A 19,314-nucleotide genomic window follows, 5' to 3' on the forward strand; every position below is an offset into this window, starting at 1 on the left:
GTAAGTTTACAAAACAAATAAAATGTATATATGTGCAAAAAAAATCATTGAAGCCAGTTGTGTTAGTGGTAGTGTACCGGCACCCTGCTGGTGCTTATCTAGAGTGTCTGTTCGGGTTCTTATCTGGTATTGATCAGTACTATACTCTTTCCCCTGTACATGCTCCCCCTGGGATCTATTCGTAGAAAATATAACACCTCGTTTCACTGCTATGCTGATGACACGCACATTTACATGCCATTAAAACACGCAGATTTACTGCTTTAAGCTGTCGATGCTGCTGCTCCTTTGAGAAAGAGGGTTTTGAACCATGGGGACTTAACTCCCTGGTATAATATGCCTCTCCATATGGTGAAACAAAAAAATGGGCAAAATGAAAAGGAAGTGGTACTCTTGTAAGTCTGTAGACTCCTATCGTAAATGGAAAGATATTCTAATAGTATATAAGAAAGCCATTTGCAAAACCAGAATAGCTTATTATTCATCGTTAATAGGGGATAACAAAAGTAACCCATGCTTTCTGTTCAGCACTGTAGCCAGGCTGACAAAGAGTCACAATTCTGTTGAGCCGTGCATTCCTGCAGCTCTCAGTAGTGAAGACTTTATGAGCTTCTTCAACAGTAAAATCACGAGAATTACAGAAGAAATCAACCAGCCGGTTGTGGGCGTTTCTTCAGCTTTAGCGACTTCCCTAGGCTCTGACTTGACTCTAGACTGTTTTGATCCTATAGACCTCCCTGAGCTGACCTCACTCGTCAATAGAGCTAAGTCAACCACATGTATGTTAGACCCCATCCCGACTCGACTATTTAAAAATCTTCTTTATCTTATTGGCACGACAATACAACTTATCCCTAAACTAAAGTTGCAGTAATTAAACCTTTACTTAAAAAACCTTCTCTTGACCCAGACATCTTAGCTAATTATAGACCAATTTCCAACCTTCCATTCGTATCTAAAATTCAGGAAAAGGTAGTTGCAGCCAGTCATGTGACCATTTGTATAGAAATGATCTGTTTGAAGTCTTTCAGTCAGGGTTCAGAATGCATCATAGCACAGAGACAGCACTGGTTCGAGTCACGAATGACCTTCTTATGGCCAATGTCGCTCTTGTTCGGCATCAATGTTCCTGGATATGCTGATGATACGCAGCTCTATTAGTCTATGAAGCCAGATGAACCAGAACTGTAAGTTAAACTTCAGGCATGTCTTAGGGACATCAAGGACTCGATATCCGCAATTTTTTTGCTTCTAAATTCTGATAAAATAAAGGTTATTATTTTTGGTCCAAAGCATCTTAGGAAGGGATTATATGGTGTTGCGATGGCCTCCAGTAAAACTTTGAGAGGCCTTAGTGTTGTTTTGATCAGGATTTGTCGTTTAAACCGTATATTAATCAGGTTTGTAAAGATTGTAGAGATTTTTCCATCTCCGTAATATCGCAAAGAATAGGAACATCTTCTCCCAGAGTGATGCTGAAAAACTAATTCACGCGTTTGTATCTTCTAGACTAGAGTACTTCAATGTGTTATTAGCAGGATGTCCAAGTAATTCTCTGAATATCCTCCAGCTGATGCAGTAGCAGAGTGCTGACAGGAATCAGCAAGAGAGACCACGTCTCTCCCCTGTGTGTTGTTACATATGTCCTAAACGACCAAACAGCTTGTTATTTCCAAGACCTGATAGGTCCTTATGTTTTTCTTTTCCTAAATACGTATGCACGTTTATATTTTCTGAAGTTTTAAGCGTATTAAAATAAAAGACATGAGTTCTGAGCACTTATTCCTCGGATCGCTCCTACTCTGAACCGGACCCCCGCAGAGATAAAAAAATAAAAAAGGCCACTGACACAGCTGTTAGACTTACATGTGCACGCAAGGTAGGGGGGTTTATATGCAGGCATTATATTTCTAATACATATTGATTTCGTAGTCTGATCTGAAATGACCACCACCAATAAAGAATAATAGCCAACGCTGTTCCTCTCAACAGTGCAGGCAGTGGCTGCTGAAGTGGACCGGCTCATGTCCACCTCAGCGCTAACGTCACTCCACAAAAATAACTATTATTATAAAAACACAATCACAGAGTAAGCAGTTATGAAAATAATAATACTTCAAACCCAATAAATCTAGAGCGAATCAATGAAACAGAAGGTTTATCCATGCACACAACGTCGTTTGTGTATGCGTTTGTTTTATATGTAGTTTGTTAAATTAATATATTTAAGGAGTGTGCTGGTGCCCTAAACATAATTTATACACTGTATTTTGAAACTTAATATTTGTCTCTTCATGGCATAATCATTAATATATTTCAAATAAAATAAGTATTCCCAATATCAGTCCCCCATGGAGAAGGAGCGTTAACACACATTTTGGAACAAAAATTTGGAGGCGGAAATGTTCTTAAAGGGGGACCCAGCAGAATAGGTTTGGGAGCCACTGCACTAATGGATAATGATTCTTGTTATATTTTATCTTATGTACCATTGACAATATATCTGTGCCTCTCCTCTCTGTTCTCCATCATCTTTTTCCTATTTCTCTTTTCCTGCTCTACCCAGCTGGCCTTCAGCCGGAGGGCTCCCCCTTATGATCCAGGTCCTGGTCCAGGTTTCTTCCCTCTTGAAGGTTTTTCCGTGCCACTGTTTGGTTTGAAGGTTTTTCTTCTGCAAGGCAAGTTTTTTATTTGTTTGCGTGTTTTTTTTAACTTCCAATGGAATTCTGAATATTTGCTCAGGGGTCATGCTCTGGGTCCCTGGAAAGTATCTAGATTTATATTGTAACAGATGCCATAAATAAAATTACACATGAAAAACACTGAATTGAGATTGAAAGGGAAAAAAAGGAAAACCTTGTGCGCAATACTACCTATCCCTTGAATACATAGGATTTAAGAGGGTAAATTCCAGATGGACTGATCATCTGCAGGTGTGTAGACCTCTATGAAAGCAGACGTTTAGTCAGTCAGCTGGTCAAGGTCAGATTTCAACATTGGTCAAGAAAATGTTCATTTTACAGGTCAAAAAGCTCATAGATTCTGACATTATACAACCAAGGACTAGGACTACTGTAGATCCTATAGACCTCCCTGAGCTGACCTCTCTCGTCAATAGAGCTAAGCAAGTCTCTGAATACCGACCAGTTTTCTTGGTCACAAATATGCTTAAATACGTTTACTATGACTAAAAACCCAAACTTACAACTTATACAGTACAAAGTTCTTCATAGAATACATTATACTGGACAAAGGATGTTCCAGATGGGCTTTGTCACCTCTAATATCTGTTCACAATGCACAGAGAACACCCCAGATAATTATATGCATGCTTTATGGTTCTGTACACCGGTACAGAGGTTCTGGAAGGAGATTTGTGAGGATTTATCCACATGGATCAACCACAGAATCCCAGTGTGCCCCACGGTATGTATATTAGGTCACCTGGGAGACACTCAAATAGAACCTAATTGGACACACCGGGTTCTCACTGCTTTATGTATCGCAAAGAAAACCATTCTAGTAAATTGGAAACAAAAATCCAGTTTACGTATCAACCATTTTAGGAATCTTTTATCAGATCATATTAGTAGTGAGATAATGTCTGCCTCCACTGAACAACATTCGGCTGAATTGCACTCTCTGTGGTCCCCGATTATTGGCTTCGTTACCTAGTGGGGGCGGGGGGGTGGTGATCTCGTAGCCCTTGGGGTTGGGGGTCGGCTTGGGGGGTCTGGGGCACGGGCCTCTGGTGGCCCCTGGGGGGCGGTGGGTGGGGCCGCGGGGCCCTGTCCCTAGCCGGTGGGGGCCTTGGGGGCCTATGGGGGGGGTTGCCTCATGGCGGTGGGGGGGGGTGGCTGGGGAGGGCTCGGGGGGGGGGGGCTGTGGCTTGGGCGTCTCCGGGCCTCCCGGGGGGGGCTGGGCCGTGGACGGGGGGGTCCCACCCGGAGGGCCCGGCCCTGCCTGGGTGGGGGGTGGCTGTCTGCGCTGGGGGGGCATTGCTGCCTTGGTCCTCCGTCGCTGGGCGGGGGCCAAGTGCCCCTGCGGATGTGGGGACTCCGTGACCCTTGGGGTGTCCGCCGGGGTGGCCTCGGGGGGGGGGGGGCCGGGTCCGGGGATCGGGCCTCCCCTGACCGGGGGGTGCACGGGCGGGCGCGACGGTGGGGTGGCACCATTCCCAGGTATCTATGTCTTATGTTGTCAGTATGAATGGGAGGATGTTGGACCGTTTCCCCCTCCGTCTGGGGGCTCCGGCGGCGCCGGGGGCGCCCGTGGAGGTACGGTGGGGCCCTGGCCCGGCTCGGAGGGCCGGCCCCCGTCTACTGGATGGCCGGTGGGGGGACGCGGGTGTCTTATCAGGGCCGGCTTTGCTGGTCCTGCTTCCTGGCTTCGGCCTCCGCTCCCCCTCTTTCCCCCCCTACACGATTCATACGCACATAGGCGAAGGGCGGGGGGTCCGGGTCGTGGGGGGCACTGTCCCGCGTGGCCCGGCACTCCCCGCCTCACGGTTTTAACAGCAAAATAGACACTGCACATTCAACACTTAATAAATACATTTGACAAGGACACGTAGTTCGGGAGGGGGGGGGGGTCGGTGTCAATCGATACTTGGCCCTCCCCCCTCCCTGTTTTTATGGCATTAATCACATGCACTCAACACCAGGGGCGGGAGGGGGTCCCACATCACCCGCGTTCCCTCACCGGCCTGGGACAGGTGGGTCGGGTTACCCGGGCCTGGCGGGGCCCGCCGTGCAGCCTGGGGTGCCTTCTGGCGGTGCTGGACCCCCCCGGGAAGGGGGAAACGGTGCGTGATTGTATGTCTGTGTCGGTGAGAATGCGGTATGGAAGGGTCCTGCCATGGAGGCGATTGCCTGGGTCGCGGTCCGCCGCCGCGGGATCCCTGGCTGCTTCTTCCCGCGCCGTGGGGGCCCCGCCCGCGGGCCCCCTCTGCCGCCGCCGGGGGGGGGGGGGGCCTCGCAGGCGGTGGGTTGCCTCCCTCCTACTTCTCCCCTCTGTGGGGTTGCCGGTGGTCTGGGTTCCGGGCTCTTCCGTGTCGGCCTCTGGTCTCGCGGGTGGCGGGGTTGCTCCCCCCCCTCCCCCACTATAGATACACTTCAGGTGGAGCTTTGTTTGGTTTATTACACACACACACACACACACACACACACACACACACACACACACACACACACACACATATAGTCACTTAGTCACATGCATATACACACATATAGTCACTTAGTCACATGCATATACACACACACACACACACACGCATGATCATATACATACACACACACACACATAGACATACACACTGGCTTGTTCACCTGCATGCTGGCTCTCTAGTTTTTGGGTTTAGGTAGCGGTAGCGATAGCTTAGCTCAGACTGCGACGATCAGATCTCAAGATTCCCGAGGACCGGAGTTGAGAACCCCTGTGTTAGACCCCATCCCGACTCCACTATTCAAAAATGTTTTTTCTCTTATTGGTGCGACAATACTGGACCAAATCAACTTATCCCTAAATTTAGGATATGTACCACAGGTTTTCAAAGTTGCAGATATTAAACCTTTACTTAAAAAACCTTCTCTTGACCCAGACACCTTAGCTAATTATAGACCAATTTCAGACAAATCAAATCCGCGTTACACCAACGCAGAGCCTACGGCGTAGGGTACGCGTCGATTTAACGCACAACCGTAAATCAGGCTTTAAGATCCGTTTACACCGTGTAACTGCATACGAGCGTCCGACTATCTCGTCGAGCTGCGTGACATCGGACGCTCTCTGTCCACACTGAAACTGTTAAACTCTCTCTGTCCACACCGAAACCGTTAAACTCGCGGCCAGTTAGGACAGTCCGAGTCCAATACAAAAAAAATAAAGCAATGGAATTTATTTTGTCGCAGAAGCTTCTCGCATGGGACACGTTTTGTGTACGCAGACGGCTCCTCAGCCCGGAGCGAGGCTTTGTTCCCTCCCCTGCTACACGTCATTCAAGCAGCCAATCAGCACAGAGCCTCATTATCATAGCCTCCCCTCCCATCAGAATCCAACACAGAAAAGAGGTTAGAAGCGGTAAAACTAGAGACATGGCCCACAGGTTGAATTTCTGTTTTATGTAGAAACAACAAGCTTTAGATTGTTTTTAAGACATTCAAGGCCTGTTTAAAATATACATTAAATGCCATAATAGGTCCCCTTTAAAAGCACTCTCCAGAAAACCTCTGGGTGACGTCACGAGGAGGCTCTCCAGTTCATTTTATACAGATATGGATATAATCCTGAAGCTAGAGAAGAAATTGTTTCTGCAAGCACTCTAACCCTCTCTACACAGCCCTGGGGTGTTGGAGTGAGGCGGAGGAGGGCTGGTTCGGAGCTGCAGTGGACTTGTTTGCAGCTCTTGATACCATGTGCTCTTCAGTACAAGTGGGCAAAATAAAGCCCACGGACGGAAAGTCCCCCAAACCAACTCGACCTGGTCCTCCTCAAATAAAGAGAAATGAATAGATGGATTTTGCTGGCGACCCTGGGGGGAAGTGAAAACAGCGAGTAAACAGTCTACCGCCACTTCTCTGCAGAACAGCTGAGGGCTTTTCTTTGTCTTTCTCTGCCGGGTCAGCTGACGGGTCAGCAATGCTTGGATGGCAGAGCCAGACTTTGAATTAATGCCTCAATGACTCAGAAAGTTGTGATTTTCACCAAGTTCTTGCCACAACTATCAGTTCAAGTGAATGTGTGATACGCTCACTCATTTGTTCAAGTAGTACATCTTTTGTGCAAACATACCACGGCTGTGAAGGAGAAAAAAACCTTAAAGTTCTTCTAATTTAATATTACAAAACATTCACAAACTGCTATCAAATGCAAAGAAAATGTTGTTGTACGTGCTTGTGGCGCCCAGGAAGCCTTGAGTGACTGTCCGGCAGAAACGGCGGGTGAATGTTGCCCACGTTCCAGACGTGGCCCTTTCGCTGCTTTCGCCCTCCAGGAAAAATGTTGCCCTCTCTTTTGGTATTATCCCAGTGCTTTTCTTCCCTCTTCTGGCTTTGGCCATACTGTGTTCCACTTAGAAAAGCAGCTTGTATTTTCTTTAATAAGATGCACTAATGCTGTGTAAATAATTTGCAATAAAAATACTGAAACACGATTATTGTTGGAGACGATAAGAACTGCAACCGCATTTCCAACATGAAATCTATACTAGATCTTTGGCACATGTGGAACGCGAGGAGTAAAATTATTTGACTTGAAAGAAAATCCTGTTATATTTACACAAGTCAATAAACATATATAAAGATATGAAAGATGCCCAGTTTATTACGTGCCAAAGCAAGCGAATGATGGTCTACTTCACCCACTTGAATATCTGTCCAATCTCCTGTAAACATTTCAGTTTACATCTGACTTAAAGAGACACAATCTTCCCGAAACCAGCACCAGTTTGTGACGTCTTACTGTTAACATGTAGAAAACGCTGTAGTTAATGTAGGTTAATGTCAGAAAAACAAGTCCATGCTCCAGAGCAGGAAAGTGAGTAAAAGGGGAGTGGAAATGTACCTTTAAATTATAGTAAATGGACTTTAAAAGCTCAATTTATCAAATTACATTAAAAGCTTCATTTAGAGGTGTTTGGAGCAGGTCCACGGCAGAGGTCACGTTTTTTTCCCCAACATTATCCTGTGGGACTGCCTGAACAAAATTGGAGTAATTTTTGGGCCAGACACATGAACGGAGCCGTCAGTAATGACGGACAACTTTACTTTCCATATCTCCTCTGAAGTGTCGAATACTTGCACTACAGTATTTCATTTATTAAACTTATACATTTTTTACTAAAAATACTGTCATTTCTCCTCAACTCTTTTGATATGGCAACTTTAATCACCTTTTCAGGTGAATATTTGACAGGTACATATAATAAAGCAAGCTTTTAAAGTACTACCTGTTGCTATGATATATTCAAGGAATTCCAATACCTTTAATCTTTCGAGACAAACAAAAACTCAGTCAAGGTTCATTTAATGTATAAGTTGTTAACAACTTCAATAAATAATGCAGTATGGCATTTACTGAAATGAAACAGTCTCAAATGATAAAATACATACATATCCATTCTTTTATGATTATCACTATTCATTTTTTCTCTCTTAAAAGTGTCTTGGAAGAAAATGAATGAAACAAACACTCAGGACCTCCAAAAGACCTGTGACGGTTGTAATCACCTTGCACTGCCTCTAGGTGGCACTATAATAGAAAGGTTTACATTTGGGGTCTTGTGTGGAGAACATTATGGACCACTGATTCCTTTAAAAGGTGCTAAAATCAAACCATTAAAACTTCCTGCTATTTATAAAACAAAACTGAAGGTTGAAACTCTAATGAATGACTTTAGAGACCTTTCAACCATTTTTCACAAAGTCTGGTGAATTTCATTTACACACCATGATGAGACGAACTTGCTAAAAGGATTTTGATTGTCTAATCTGTCTCAAAGACACGACAACACCAACCAAAAATGGGTGTTTCCCAACTGATACTCGTGATTTAATAATCCAAAGTTAATGAAAATTGGTATTGATTATAAGTACAAAAATCTTTATAAACAACCTTAAGGAACTTTCATCCATAGGGGGCGCTATAACTCACACAACTCACACAATTGATTCTAGGCTACCTTAATATTAAAACTGGCTAGCAGTCACATTTCTGTCATTAATATTTACTAATGTTTAATTGATATTAACGAATGTTTACACACAAGCTCATACATGCTTGAAACAGGTGCTGTCCCTTAAATGAAAACAATGGCCTTTGAAATCATGGTGACTGGCAGCAGGCAAACGTTCCAGGTCAAGGCCCAGACAGAGCAGGGACTACCAGCCCTACCAAGCTATATGGACTATATTACCACTTTCCTTCAGGCGCTGCATAAACCTCCAGGCTCCTGGAAATGCTTGAGGAAGTTATCGGGGCCCGACTGCAGATCACCCGCAGTCTCTCAATCCACAAAGGGTTAAGGAATAAAAGACATCACTTTCCTGGTTGCTGGTAAGATTCCACCCCTCGTGGACAGGTGGCCCACAAAACACAGGGTCCGAAGCCTTGGAAGATTCTATACAGCTGACTTGTCTGATGAACATATGGTTGCCAATGTGACGTCCGAGCTAGATAAAATCGGCCGGAGCTACCTCCCAGGAAAATTCAAGGTCTGGTGTTACCAGCACACCTCTGCCCCCGGGTGATGTGGCTCCTAAAACTGAGTTACATCACAGTGTAATGGCGATTTTCCACTAGCACGTACTCCGCTCTACTCATCTCAGCTCGGCTCGACTCAACTCGGCCTGGTTTCTTTTCCATAACAATTCAGCTGGAACAGAAGTAGGAGGTTGGAGTGAAGCTGCTGTGACGTATTTGATTGTGTGATCTAAATGAAGACAACAACACTAAAGATGTAGAACCTGGAGGAGATGATACATGTGCTGCTGGGTCTGTGGCTTGTGTTCCATATCTTTGCGCTGCTGAAAAGTCAGCTGGAGCCGTGAGCAGCTATGAAGAGACAGAGCTCCTGGTAGATCTGGTCGTTCCTTATCTCCGTCTAGATCCCTTTTTAATTCTCTCCTCAGCCACCAGGTTTATGAACATCTACACCTCAGAGTTGGATCACCAAACAGACTTTTGCCATTGCTGGTTGAATAAAATGAACAAGAAGCCGCGAGTTGCTCTTTCTCTGATTTCCACCTCCTGACTCAGACGTCTGACTCCAACCCCCCGACCAATCGGTGGCCTGTAGTGTGATGACGTCAGATACAGCCGACTCAGCCGCTTAGAACCTCGGCAGATTAGTGGGAAACCGCAAAACCGAGGCGAGGCGAGGCGAGGCGAGGCGAGGCGAGGCGAGGCGAGGCGAGGCGGGCTGACTAGGTACTAGTGGAAAAGCACCATAAATGGCACTGTGGATGGATGGTTGCTCTGCAATTGTGCCTTTCCAACGCCCTGTGTGCCTTTGGACGCCCTGTTCTTCGGACTATAGAAGAAAAAGGAACATCCAGATTGTTATCAGTGCAGAGTTCAAAAGCTGACATCGGGGATGTATGGAGCTGTGTTAATATCCATGGTATTGTAGGTAATGTACGTATCTGTGAAGGGAACATTAATGCTACAGTGGACACAAATGTCTCAAGAGCAGTGATCCCTAAACGATGTATAGCTGAAAACACTAGTGAGATCTTTAACCAGGTCTTCTGTCTAACACCTGCCCTGTCCGGGGATTCAGTCAATGAGCTTGTCAGTAGCTTCGTTGCTAAAATGTTAAATATTATGGAGACTATTGCTCCCATTAAGGTGAATGTTATCTCTGGAAGGAAGAAGTCTCCATGGTGAAACTCCGCACTGCTGGAAAACGGGAAGAGAGAGAGTCGGAAAGCTGAGCGCAGATGGAGAAAAACAAACCTCCAAGTTCATTATGACGTCTATAAAGAGAAACTTCACTCTTATAACTTACAACTGAGAAATGCAGGAAGTCCTACTTCTCTGACATCATCACTAAAAACAGTCACAATGCTCAGACCTTATTTACTAAGTTGACGGGTAACGAACTCTCCTGTGTTAGCGGCAGCTGAACTTCATTCCACCATGACCTGCAACGACTTTGACAAGTTCTTCAGACAAAATCCAAAATATCAGACCACCAGTTGGTGCATGAGCAGCAGGTTCAGCATGTGTAACGTGTCCACCGAAAGCTGGTTCAAACACCACGACACAGTTTCAACCCATTAACGGCAGAGACCTGGAGGACATCTTACGTCAGCTGAACTCCTCTTCCTGTTCAGACATCCTGCCAACAGGTTTTTCAGAACCAGACCTGGTACTGGTGGTGAACTTATTACTGTCAGGTGTGTTTCCAGAGCCACCAATAACAGCTGTAATTAAACCTCTGCTGAAAAAGGACAATCTGGACAAGACACAAAGGAACCACTACAGGCTCATCTCAAATCTCCCATTTTTAAGCAGTCTTTCAACAGCTAAATAACTTTTTAACACAAAATATCTGTCAAATTGGTGATGTGAAATTTAAATGAGAGCTCATTATCCCGCCAACTTTGTTGTCCAGTACATTGAATCTAGTTTTTATTGGCCTTTCTCTCATGTTTCTCAACTTGCACAAACCTCATAGTAACAAACTCAGTTTCAAAAAGGTTTGTTACAAAAAACTGAGTGTATCCATGAACTGTTAATGGCAGCTAATCAGGATATATCCATCCATCCATTAACGTCTCCTTATCCGAGGCATCAGCCTCAGCAGAGAGAACGAAGCTTCCCTCTCCCCGGCCACATTGTCCACCTCCTTCGGGGGAGTACCGGGATGTTCCCAGGCTAGCCGGGAGATGTAATCTCTCCACCGTATCCTGGGTCTTCTCTGGGACCTCTTCCCGGTTGGACACATGCCCGAAACATCCCCCGAGGGTAGTGTCCAGGGGGAATCCTCACCAGATACCCGAATCACCTCAACTGGCTCTTCTTGATGTGGAGGAGCAGTGACTATATTCCCAACTCCTCCAGATGACTGAACTTCACCCTATCTCAAAGGGAGAGTCCAGTCATCTACAGAGGAAACTCATTTCAGTCGCTTGTGTCCATGATCTTATTCTTTTAGTCACGACGCACAACTCAGGACCATAGGTAGAAACCTAGCTCGGTCATAAACAGAAGGCCTCATCTTTTGGCTCAACTCTCTTGTCATTACAACAGAGCGATAAAGTGTGCATCACCGACGCTGCACCAGTCCACCTGTCAATCTCCTGCTCCATTCTTCCCTCATTTGTGAACAAAACCCAGACATACGTGAACTGCTGCACCTGAGGCATCACCCTGTTCCCTACCTGGACTGGGCATGCCACCATCATTCCAACTGAGAACCGTGGTCTCAGATTCAGAGGTTCTGATTCTGCCAATCCAGAGGGACTGCCCCTGATGTCCACACAATGTTGCTGAGACGTGTCAACCAAGACAGCCCTAAGAAGTCCTGAGCCTTAAGGAACTCGGCTCTCATCCACCCCCAGAGTCCTACCACAGTACAGGTTTTTAACCACCTTGGTAACTTTAGCCCATCCCCGAGTCCACAGTCTCAGCCCCTTCTTGAGAGGACGTATTAGGGGGATTGTATTAGTATTACACCATTCAATGACGTTCCAAGTCGAGGTCAACAGCACCTCACCCCCACTCTAGGCGGTTTTCCAGAATCTTCTCTGAGCCAATCAAAGACACTCTCCATAGCCTCTCCAAACCCCTTCCTCACCCAAGTTATTCCCTCAGCTGATGCCGCAGCCCACTTGGTCTGGCGATACCTGTCAACTCCTCTTGAGTGAGACAGGCTAACCAAGCCCTGTAGCCATGGTCTTTTGGGTCTAAAACAATGACTTCTTACCTTAAACTTCATCTTAAGTTAAAAAAAAGCAAATGCACAAAGTGTTGCATTGCTCCGAAAAATAAACACGGCCCATCCAAGTCTTGCAAACTCTGCGGTGTGACCCTTTATTTCATGACTGCAGCTCCATAACGTGGGGATTGTGTTGGTTAGTGTACCACAGGTCAGAGGGCCGCTTCCAGCCTGTGTGATGATGTCATCAGTCCCAGCCGATGGGAAACAGCGCAACAGCTGGTATGGTGTTCAGATACATATGGACGTGTTTATCTTAAAAGCCAGAGCTGTCAACACAGTACCAAGGAAAGAGTGATCAACCTCTCCGTCATGCGTCATCCTTGTTTTGTTTTTGTACCTCAGATGAGATAGACATGGAAGACTAGACTTTAAACTCCTGGACAAACTTAGGCAGCTGTATAGCATTCTTTGTCTTCATGTAGTTCAGGAGAGAGAAATGAAGATGCAGCTTCTCATGAAAAATATGGACATTTAGTCTTGATTTCAGGAATCTTGTAAACTTTGTAAAACTGATTACTGAAATGATCACCAGGTCATGTAGGGGATTGTTCATATTTGTGCTTAATATAACATTTCCCTTTGTGAGATGAGAAGAATTTGATCAATTCAGGAGATGAACAATAATGCAAATAAGTCTGAGTGTTAATTAAAAGTACAATCATAAAACAAATCATCTGTAGTTTAAATGTGGTTATCAGAGAATAAGTAGCTGTTTGGGTCGAAAACCAAACCAGAATTTACCAAAGGAGATTTCACTGACGATGTCAGACAACGGTCAGTTTTGGCGCACGTGTAAACATTTTTGATCTCAGATTCTCAGCATATTTTTTGGAGAAAAAATGTAGAATTGATTGTTTTTTTGTTGATATAGTCATTCTTAAAAGGTTCCGCCTAAGTGTAAAGGTGGGTGGAATAGAGTTCATGGAGTCATGTCCCCGGATACCTGCCCCAGTTAAAACATGTACATGACGTTCAATGGTTCATGATCTACTACCCACAGAGGTGAGCGGCTGTTTATGATGCTGGCACACGTCCAGCGTTCTCCCGTGCTCACCTTTTGACACTGTAGATCGGCATTTCACTGCACAGGTTAAAGCATGTTGTTGGGATCAAAAGGACAGCTCTAGGTCATACCTGTGAACTCTCCCTTTTTGGCCGGGAAACTACCGTATTTTACCCCTCTTTCCTGCCGTCCTTTAGTATTCTTCCTTAAAATTCCTGTTTTATAATATAATACATTGTAAAAAGCATTCCTGTGCCTCTGCAAACTGAATTGTCACTAGCCTGCCACCTGCTGTAGCCTGGGTGGCAGCGAGGTTAGTGGCAACAACGGGAACAAACTCATCAAAAACAAATCAGAGATAGATGGATGTAACGAGAGAAGCCAAAAAAAGCAAATACTTTGTGTAAATATCTCTAAAAATGGGATACCGATTTTACTTTCCTAAAGAGGAGAAGGATGGTGCTCAGTTATGCGTTCTGAAAGATGAGGAACTGTGATTTTAGTGTCTCACATTTTTTATCTTAGTGTCTCTCATAGGAAAAGACCAATGTCCGTCAGCAAATATATGTGCTTTAATTCACTTTTTGTGTTTTAATTTAGGCTCTATTATAGGAATTACTTGAGAATGTCCACAGCATTTCAGTGTAGGTCGGCCTAACAGATTCTGAGCACATAATTAGGGCCCGAGCACTGACAGTGCGAAGGCCCTATTGTATCTGTAGGAATTGTTCTCGTTCTCGTTTTTATTTTCGTTCTTGTTATTTTTTTTCTTCCGACGAAATGAGGGCCTTTTTGCCCCCCTAAACGTGCCCCAGAAGTCACCAAATTTTGCATGCAAGCCAGGCCTCGCAAAAAATTTGATATTTAATGGTTTGCATTAATGTGCGTGGCCTAATGGCTCAACAGCGCCCCCTAGAAAACTTGGTGCCTCAAGCCCCACAATACGGTTTGACGTACATGCACGAAAATCGGTACACACCTGTATCATGTCCCAACTTAAAGAAAAGTCTCTTGGCGCCATGGCCGAAACCGAACAGGAAGTCGGCCATTTTGAATTAATCATGTAATTTTGGCGCAATTTATGCCGTTTCTTCGACCGTTTCTTTGCCCAAACCGTAACGTGCACCCAGGTGTGTTGTACATCAAAATGTGCGTCTCGATCCTGCGACGATGGACTTTACTTTTCTCAGTCAAATCTGATTCTGATTGGTCCATATTTGGTATTTCCTACTTTCTGCCATAACTTTTGAGTGGTTTTGACATAAAGAGTCGTGGGTGGTGTCATCGGACTCGGTTTTGAGTCCTTGAACATAATTGGTGCAAATTAGCCCCGCCTCTTCTTCTGATTGGTCGATATTTGATAGTTCCTATTTTCTGCCATAACTTTTGAATGGTTTGACATAAAGAGTCATGGGTGGTGTCATCGGACTTAGTTTTGAGTCCTTGACCTTTATTGGTGAAAATTGCATGCGCGAGGGCCCGTTCATCGCTGCTTGCAGCTTTAATTGTAGTTTGTAATTGGTTGACAGGTAGTTGTTTTACATTTCTTGTAAACCTAAAATGTAAGGGTTACTGGACCTCGGTTGGGCTGGTGGGACAGCGGGTGGTAGAAAATGTCCCTTATTTTTAAATCCAAAACTTGACAGGTATGCTCTAGGTTGGTTTAAATCATATATATCTGACAGATTCCAGTTTATTCATGTACATGAGGTTTCTTCAGAACAGTCAAGGGTCTGTTATGGTGTTCCACAGGGTTCAGTGCTAGGGCAAATCTTGTTCAATTTATACATGCAGCCCTTGGGAAGTATAATCCAGAATCACGGCATACACTTTCATTGTTATGCTGATGATACGCAGCTCTATTTGTCTATGAAGCCAGATGAAACAGAACCGTTGGCTAAACTTCAAGCATGTCTTAGGGACATCAAGGACTGGATGTCCACTAACTTGTTACTTCTAAATTCTGATAAAACAGAAGTTATTATTTTTGGTCCAAAGCATCTTAGGAGGTATTAGATGGTGTTAGGATGGCCTCCAGTACAACTGTGAAAAACCTTGGTGTTATTTTGATCAGGATTTGTCGTTTAAACCGTATATTAATCACATTTCACATCACAGTGTTTTTCCATCTCCGTAATATCACAAAGATTAGGAACATCCTCTCGCAGAGTGATGCAGTATAACTAATTCACATGTTTGTATCTTCTTGACTAGATTACTGCAATGTGTTATTAGCAGGATGTCCAAGTAATTCGCACAAGAGGCTGGGGGTCTACACACCAAAGAAGACCCAAGTGTAGGCTGAGCAAAGATGGACCAGAGGCAATGCAGCACATAACAGAACGTAAGATCCGCCCATGCAGCTGGAAGGACAGGAAGTCCAAAAGTCAAGATAGGAGATACCTCCAAGAGTGGTGGAGAGGGAGAGCACATTTTGCAAAGTTTTTTAAAATCCAGAGTAATAAACGGGGGAGGGCTAAGCAACCGGTCAGTGTGGTGGTCAACAAACTCCAGAGGAGAGCAGAGGCGACAGATGCAGCCATCCCCATGAAGAAGGAACACGAGAAACTGGAGAAGTGACGAAGGGCTGGAGAAAGCAGAAGAGCATTGAAACAGACAGCAACAGGGGCACCAGTGGTGCCTGAAAACATGGGGCTACGACCCCCAAACTGGCCTCAAGGGTGTACTAGACAACAAATTCTGGGAACATTACAGACCTCTCTCCAGAACCACGAGGCCCCAGGAACAGACCAAATGCTGTGTAGAACCCTCAAGTAGTAAATCAATTATACGGGCCTTAATTATTAACAATAATCTGCTGTAAGCAATAGTGCGTGTGAAGTGTTTATTCTGCACTAAATCATCAGTGGCTTCTTCAGATCTGCTGCAAAACACGGAGCGCACATTATTTCCTTCCTGCCCACAGTAACAACTGCTCTTTGAAGAATCGGAGAAAATGACAGTTACTGCAACAAATCACTTCCCGTCGGGATCAAAAAACTGTTACAGAAGAAAAGTGGATTGAATTGAACACAGGCTGTTATTAAATGCTTAAATTAATTCCAGATATGTGCCTGCTTTTCATCATTTCAGCTGTTTAAATCTGAACTAATGGATTTTTGAGTTTTAGACAAATTGATTGATAACATTTGAAGCTTTAGTACTTTTTTCCAGTATTCTGGCGAGACATGTCTGAATGTCTTCCACATCAATAATGATGCTTCCGATTTAATCAGCCCAAAGCTCACGTCTGTGCGTCCGTCTCATGACTTCAGATGTGGGTTCTGAGCTGCAGAGCTCCAGTGCCACAGAGCTCCACAGCTGCAAAGCTCCACAGCTCCACAACTCCAGAGCTCCGGAGCTGCAAAGCTCCAGAGCTATAGAGTCGCAGAGCTCCACAACTCCGGAGCTCCAGAGCTCCACAACTCCACAGCTCCAGAGCTCCTCAGCTCCAGAGCTCCAGAGCCGCAGAGCTCCGGAGCTGCAAAGCTCCAGAGCTCCACAAATCCAGAGCTCCAGAGCTCCAGAGCTCCACAACTCCAGAGCTCCAGAGTCGCAGAGCTCCAGAGCTCCACAAGTCCAGAGCTCCAGAGCTCCTCAGCTCCAGAGCTCCTCAGCTCCAGAGCTCCAGAACTCCAGAGCTCCAGAGCTCCAGAACTCCAGAGCTCCAGAACTCCAGAACTCCAGAGCTCCAGTGCCGCAGAGCTCCGGAGCTCCAGAATCACAGACTTCCACAACTCCACAGCTCCAGAGCTCCACAGCTCCGGAGCTGCAGAGCTCCAGTGCCGCAGAGCTCCACAACTCCAGAGCTACACAACTCCAGAGCTCCACAACTCCAGAGCTCCACAACTCCAGAGCTGCACAACTCCAGAGCTGCAGAGCTGCAGAGCTCCAGAACTCCAGAGCTCCACAACTCCAGAGCTCCACAACTCCAGAGCTGCAGAGCTGCAGAGCTGCAGAGCTGCAGAGCTCCAGAACTCCAGAACTCCACAGCTCCACAGCTCCAGATCTCCAGAGTTCCAGAGCTGCAGAGCTCCACAGCTCCACACCTCCACAGCTCCACAGCTCCAGATCTCCGGAGCTCCACCGACTGGCGTACCTTCACAGTCTTCACTCTTGTGCAGCACGTCCTCGGGGCTCCACGGCTCCTCCTCCGACAGCAGGTAGGTGGTGAGGGAGTAGTCGGCCCCCAGCAGGTGGTACACCCCCTCCAGGGTGAAGTAGCAGTTCCTCTCCTCCCGGTCGTCCTCGTACAGCAGCTGCACGCGGCTCCAGCTGAAGTGCTGGAACAGCTTCGCCACCGCCTCCGCCATCTTCACGTAGGACGGCGCGATGCGCGTCAGGTGCGAGTACTCGCTGTCCTTGGTGCCGAAGCTGAGCGCCAGCGCGCCGGCGGAGATGACGGGGATGCGCCAGTGCGACGCCAGGCGCACCACGCCGGCCGCCTCGTACTCCCGCACCGGGCCGAGGATCAGGTCCGGCCGGCGGCCGCAGGAGCGCTCCGCCAGCGCGAACAGCGCGTCGTTGGTGCGCTCGCAGCGCTCGAAGTGGAAGTCGAAGCGGAACCCGGAGAAGTTCCCCCCCGCGCCCCCCAGCCGCCGCGCCGCGTACCGGAGCGCAGGCGCGACGCGCGCCCGGGAGAACAGGTAGGAGTTGTTCTGGGGCAGGAAGACCAGCACCTCGACCTGCTCGCTCATGGGGGGCTGATGGGCCAGACCCGGGGCCGGGATCAGGGTCAGGGCCAGCAGGATCAGGGCGCACGGCTCCGCGGGGGACGGCATGGTGCCACCGCTGGACAGATGTTCCAAAGCTGGTTCCTCTGCTCTGCACTTTCCTCTTGCACACCTCAACGCCTCAGCGCGTAATGACTCCTGCAGCCGCAAGATTGCGCGCGTCTGTGTTTGTGCAGGACCTGCTCGGTCTCCCCCAGTCACAGGTCGGTGTTGGAGCTCTGACTGGATCCTTCCACCTCAAGCAGCGACCAGCGCACGCGCTGCTGGCTGCAGCCCGGAGTTTTCAAGCATCTTTGCAGGATTGTTCCTGCGTCATCAGAGCGCTGCCCACCTCCGTCTTAAAGCGACACAGCGCGCAGAGCAAACAATGGGCCACTTCAGCCCGGCCGGGGCGAGTGCGCGGGGACGGGTCACGGCTCTGCGCGCGCCACGCAGCCTACAAGACGTCCCAACTTTCCTGGAGGAAACCCTCACACGTGGATTTGGGACGCCCCAGTCCCAGTATGGGTTGATCGTGCTCCAGACCAGTCAGACCTGCTTGGATGCTTGGAACCGGTTGCGCGCAGCGCGGCGCTCCAGCCGGCGCCGCCGCAGCGGCCGCTCCAGCGCAGCGAGCGCTCAGCGCGGGTTCGATAAACAACCGAGATGCAAACAGCATGCTTGACTTCCTGCACCATGTTACGATTATAACAAAGCCAAAAGAAACATTTATTATTAATTTGTTGATTATTCTTGCAAAATTCCACATCCACAAATCCAAATTCTTACACAAAAAACCCTCTTTTTTTACTTTTCATTGTGAATTAAATCAGTATATGGACTCTATTGAGTTTTCTACTAATTAAAAAGCAATCAAAACCATAAATGTATGTAAATGTTTTGGCTTTCTGTTATAATAATTTCATCCCCCCTGGCTGGTTATAACGTGTTGTGCTTTTTGTTTTGTTTTTTATTTGAGTTATACTCTTTATATGTTATAATTCAACGTGAAATTAGATAATGTGAAGATTTGTTATCATTGTAACATTTTTGCAAATGTTAAATAATAAATAAATAAATAAATAAAAAAATGCTTGACTTCCTGCACATGCAGACAAAACCCAGCTGTGCTTGCAGGTGGGCCCTTCCACAAC

The 19,314-nt window shown here is 46.4% G+C and overlaps 1 protein-coding gene across 1 annotated transcript in view; it reads right to left on the minus strand.

Moving 5' to 3' along the window:
- The window catches only part of npr3 (natriuretic peptide receptor 3), a 58,323-nt gene extending 39,823 nt beyond the window's left edge, over positions 1-18,500 (minus strand). The window contains exon 1 of the mRNA XM_061730177.1: positions 17,548-18,500. Coding sequence (XP_061586161.1) covers positions 17,548-18,229 — 682 coding nt within the window. The 5' untranslated portion in view covers positions 18,230-18,500. The remainder of the gene's footprint in view (positions 1-17,547) is intronic.
- Between the last annotated feature and the right edge of the window lie 814 nt (positions 18,501-19,314).

The sequence above is a fragment of the Cololabis saira genome, chromosome 9, assembly GCF_033807715.1.
Source record: "Cololabis saira isolate AMF1-May2022 chromosome 9, fColSai1.1, whole genome shotgun sequence".
In the NCBI taxonomy this organism is placed as follows: Eukaryota; Metazoa; Chordata; class Actinopteri; order Beloniformes; family Belonidae; genus Cololabis; species Cololabis saira.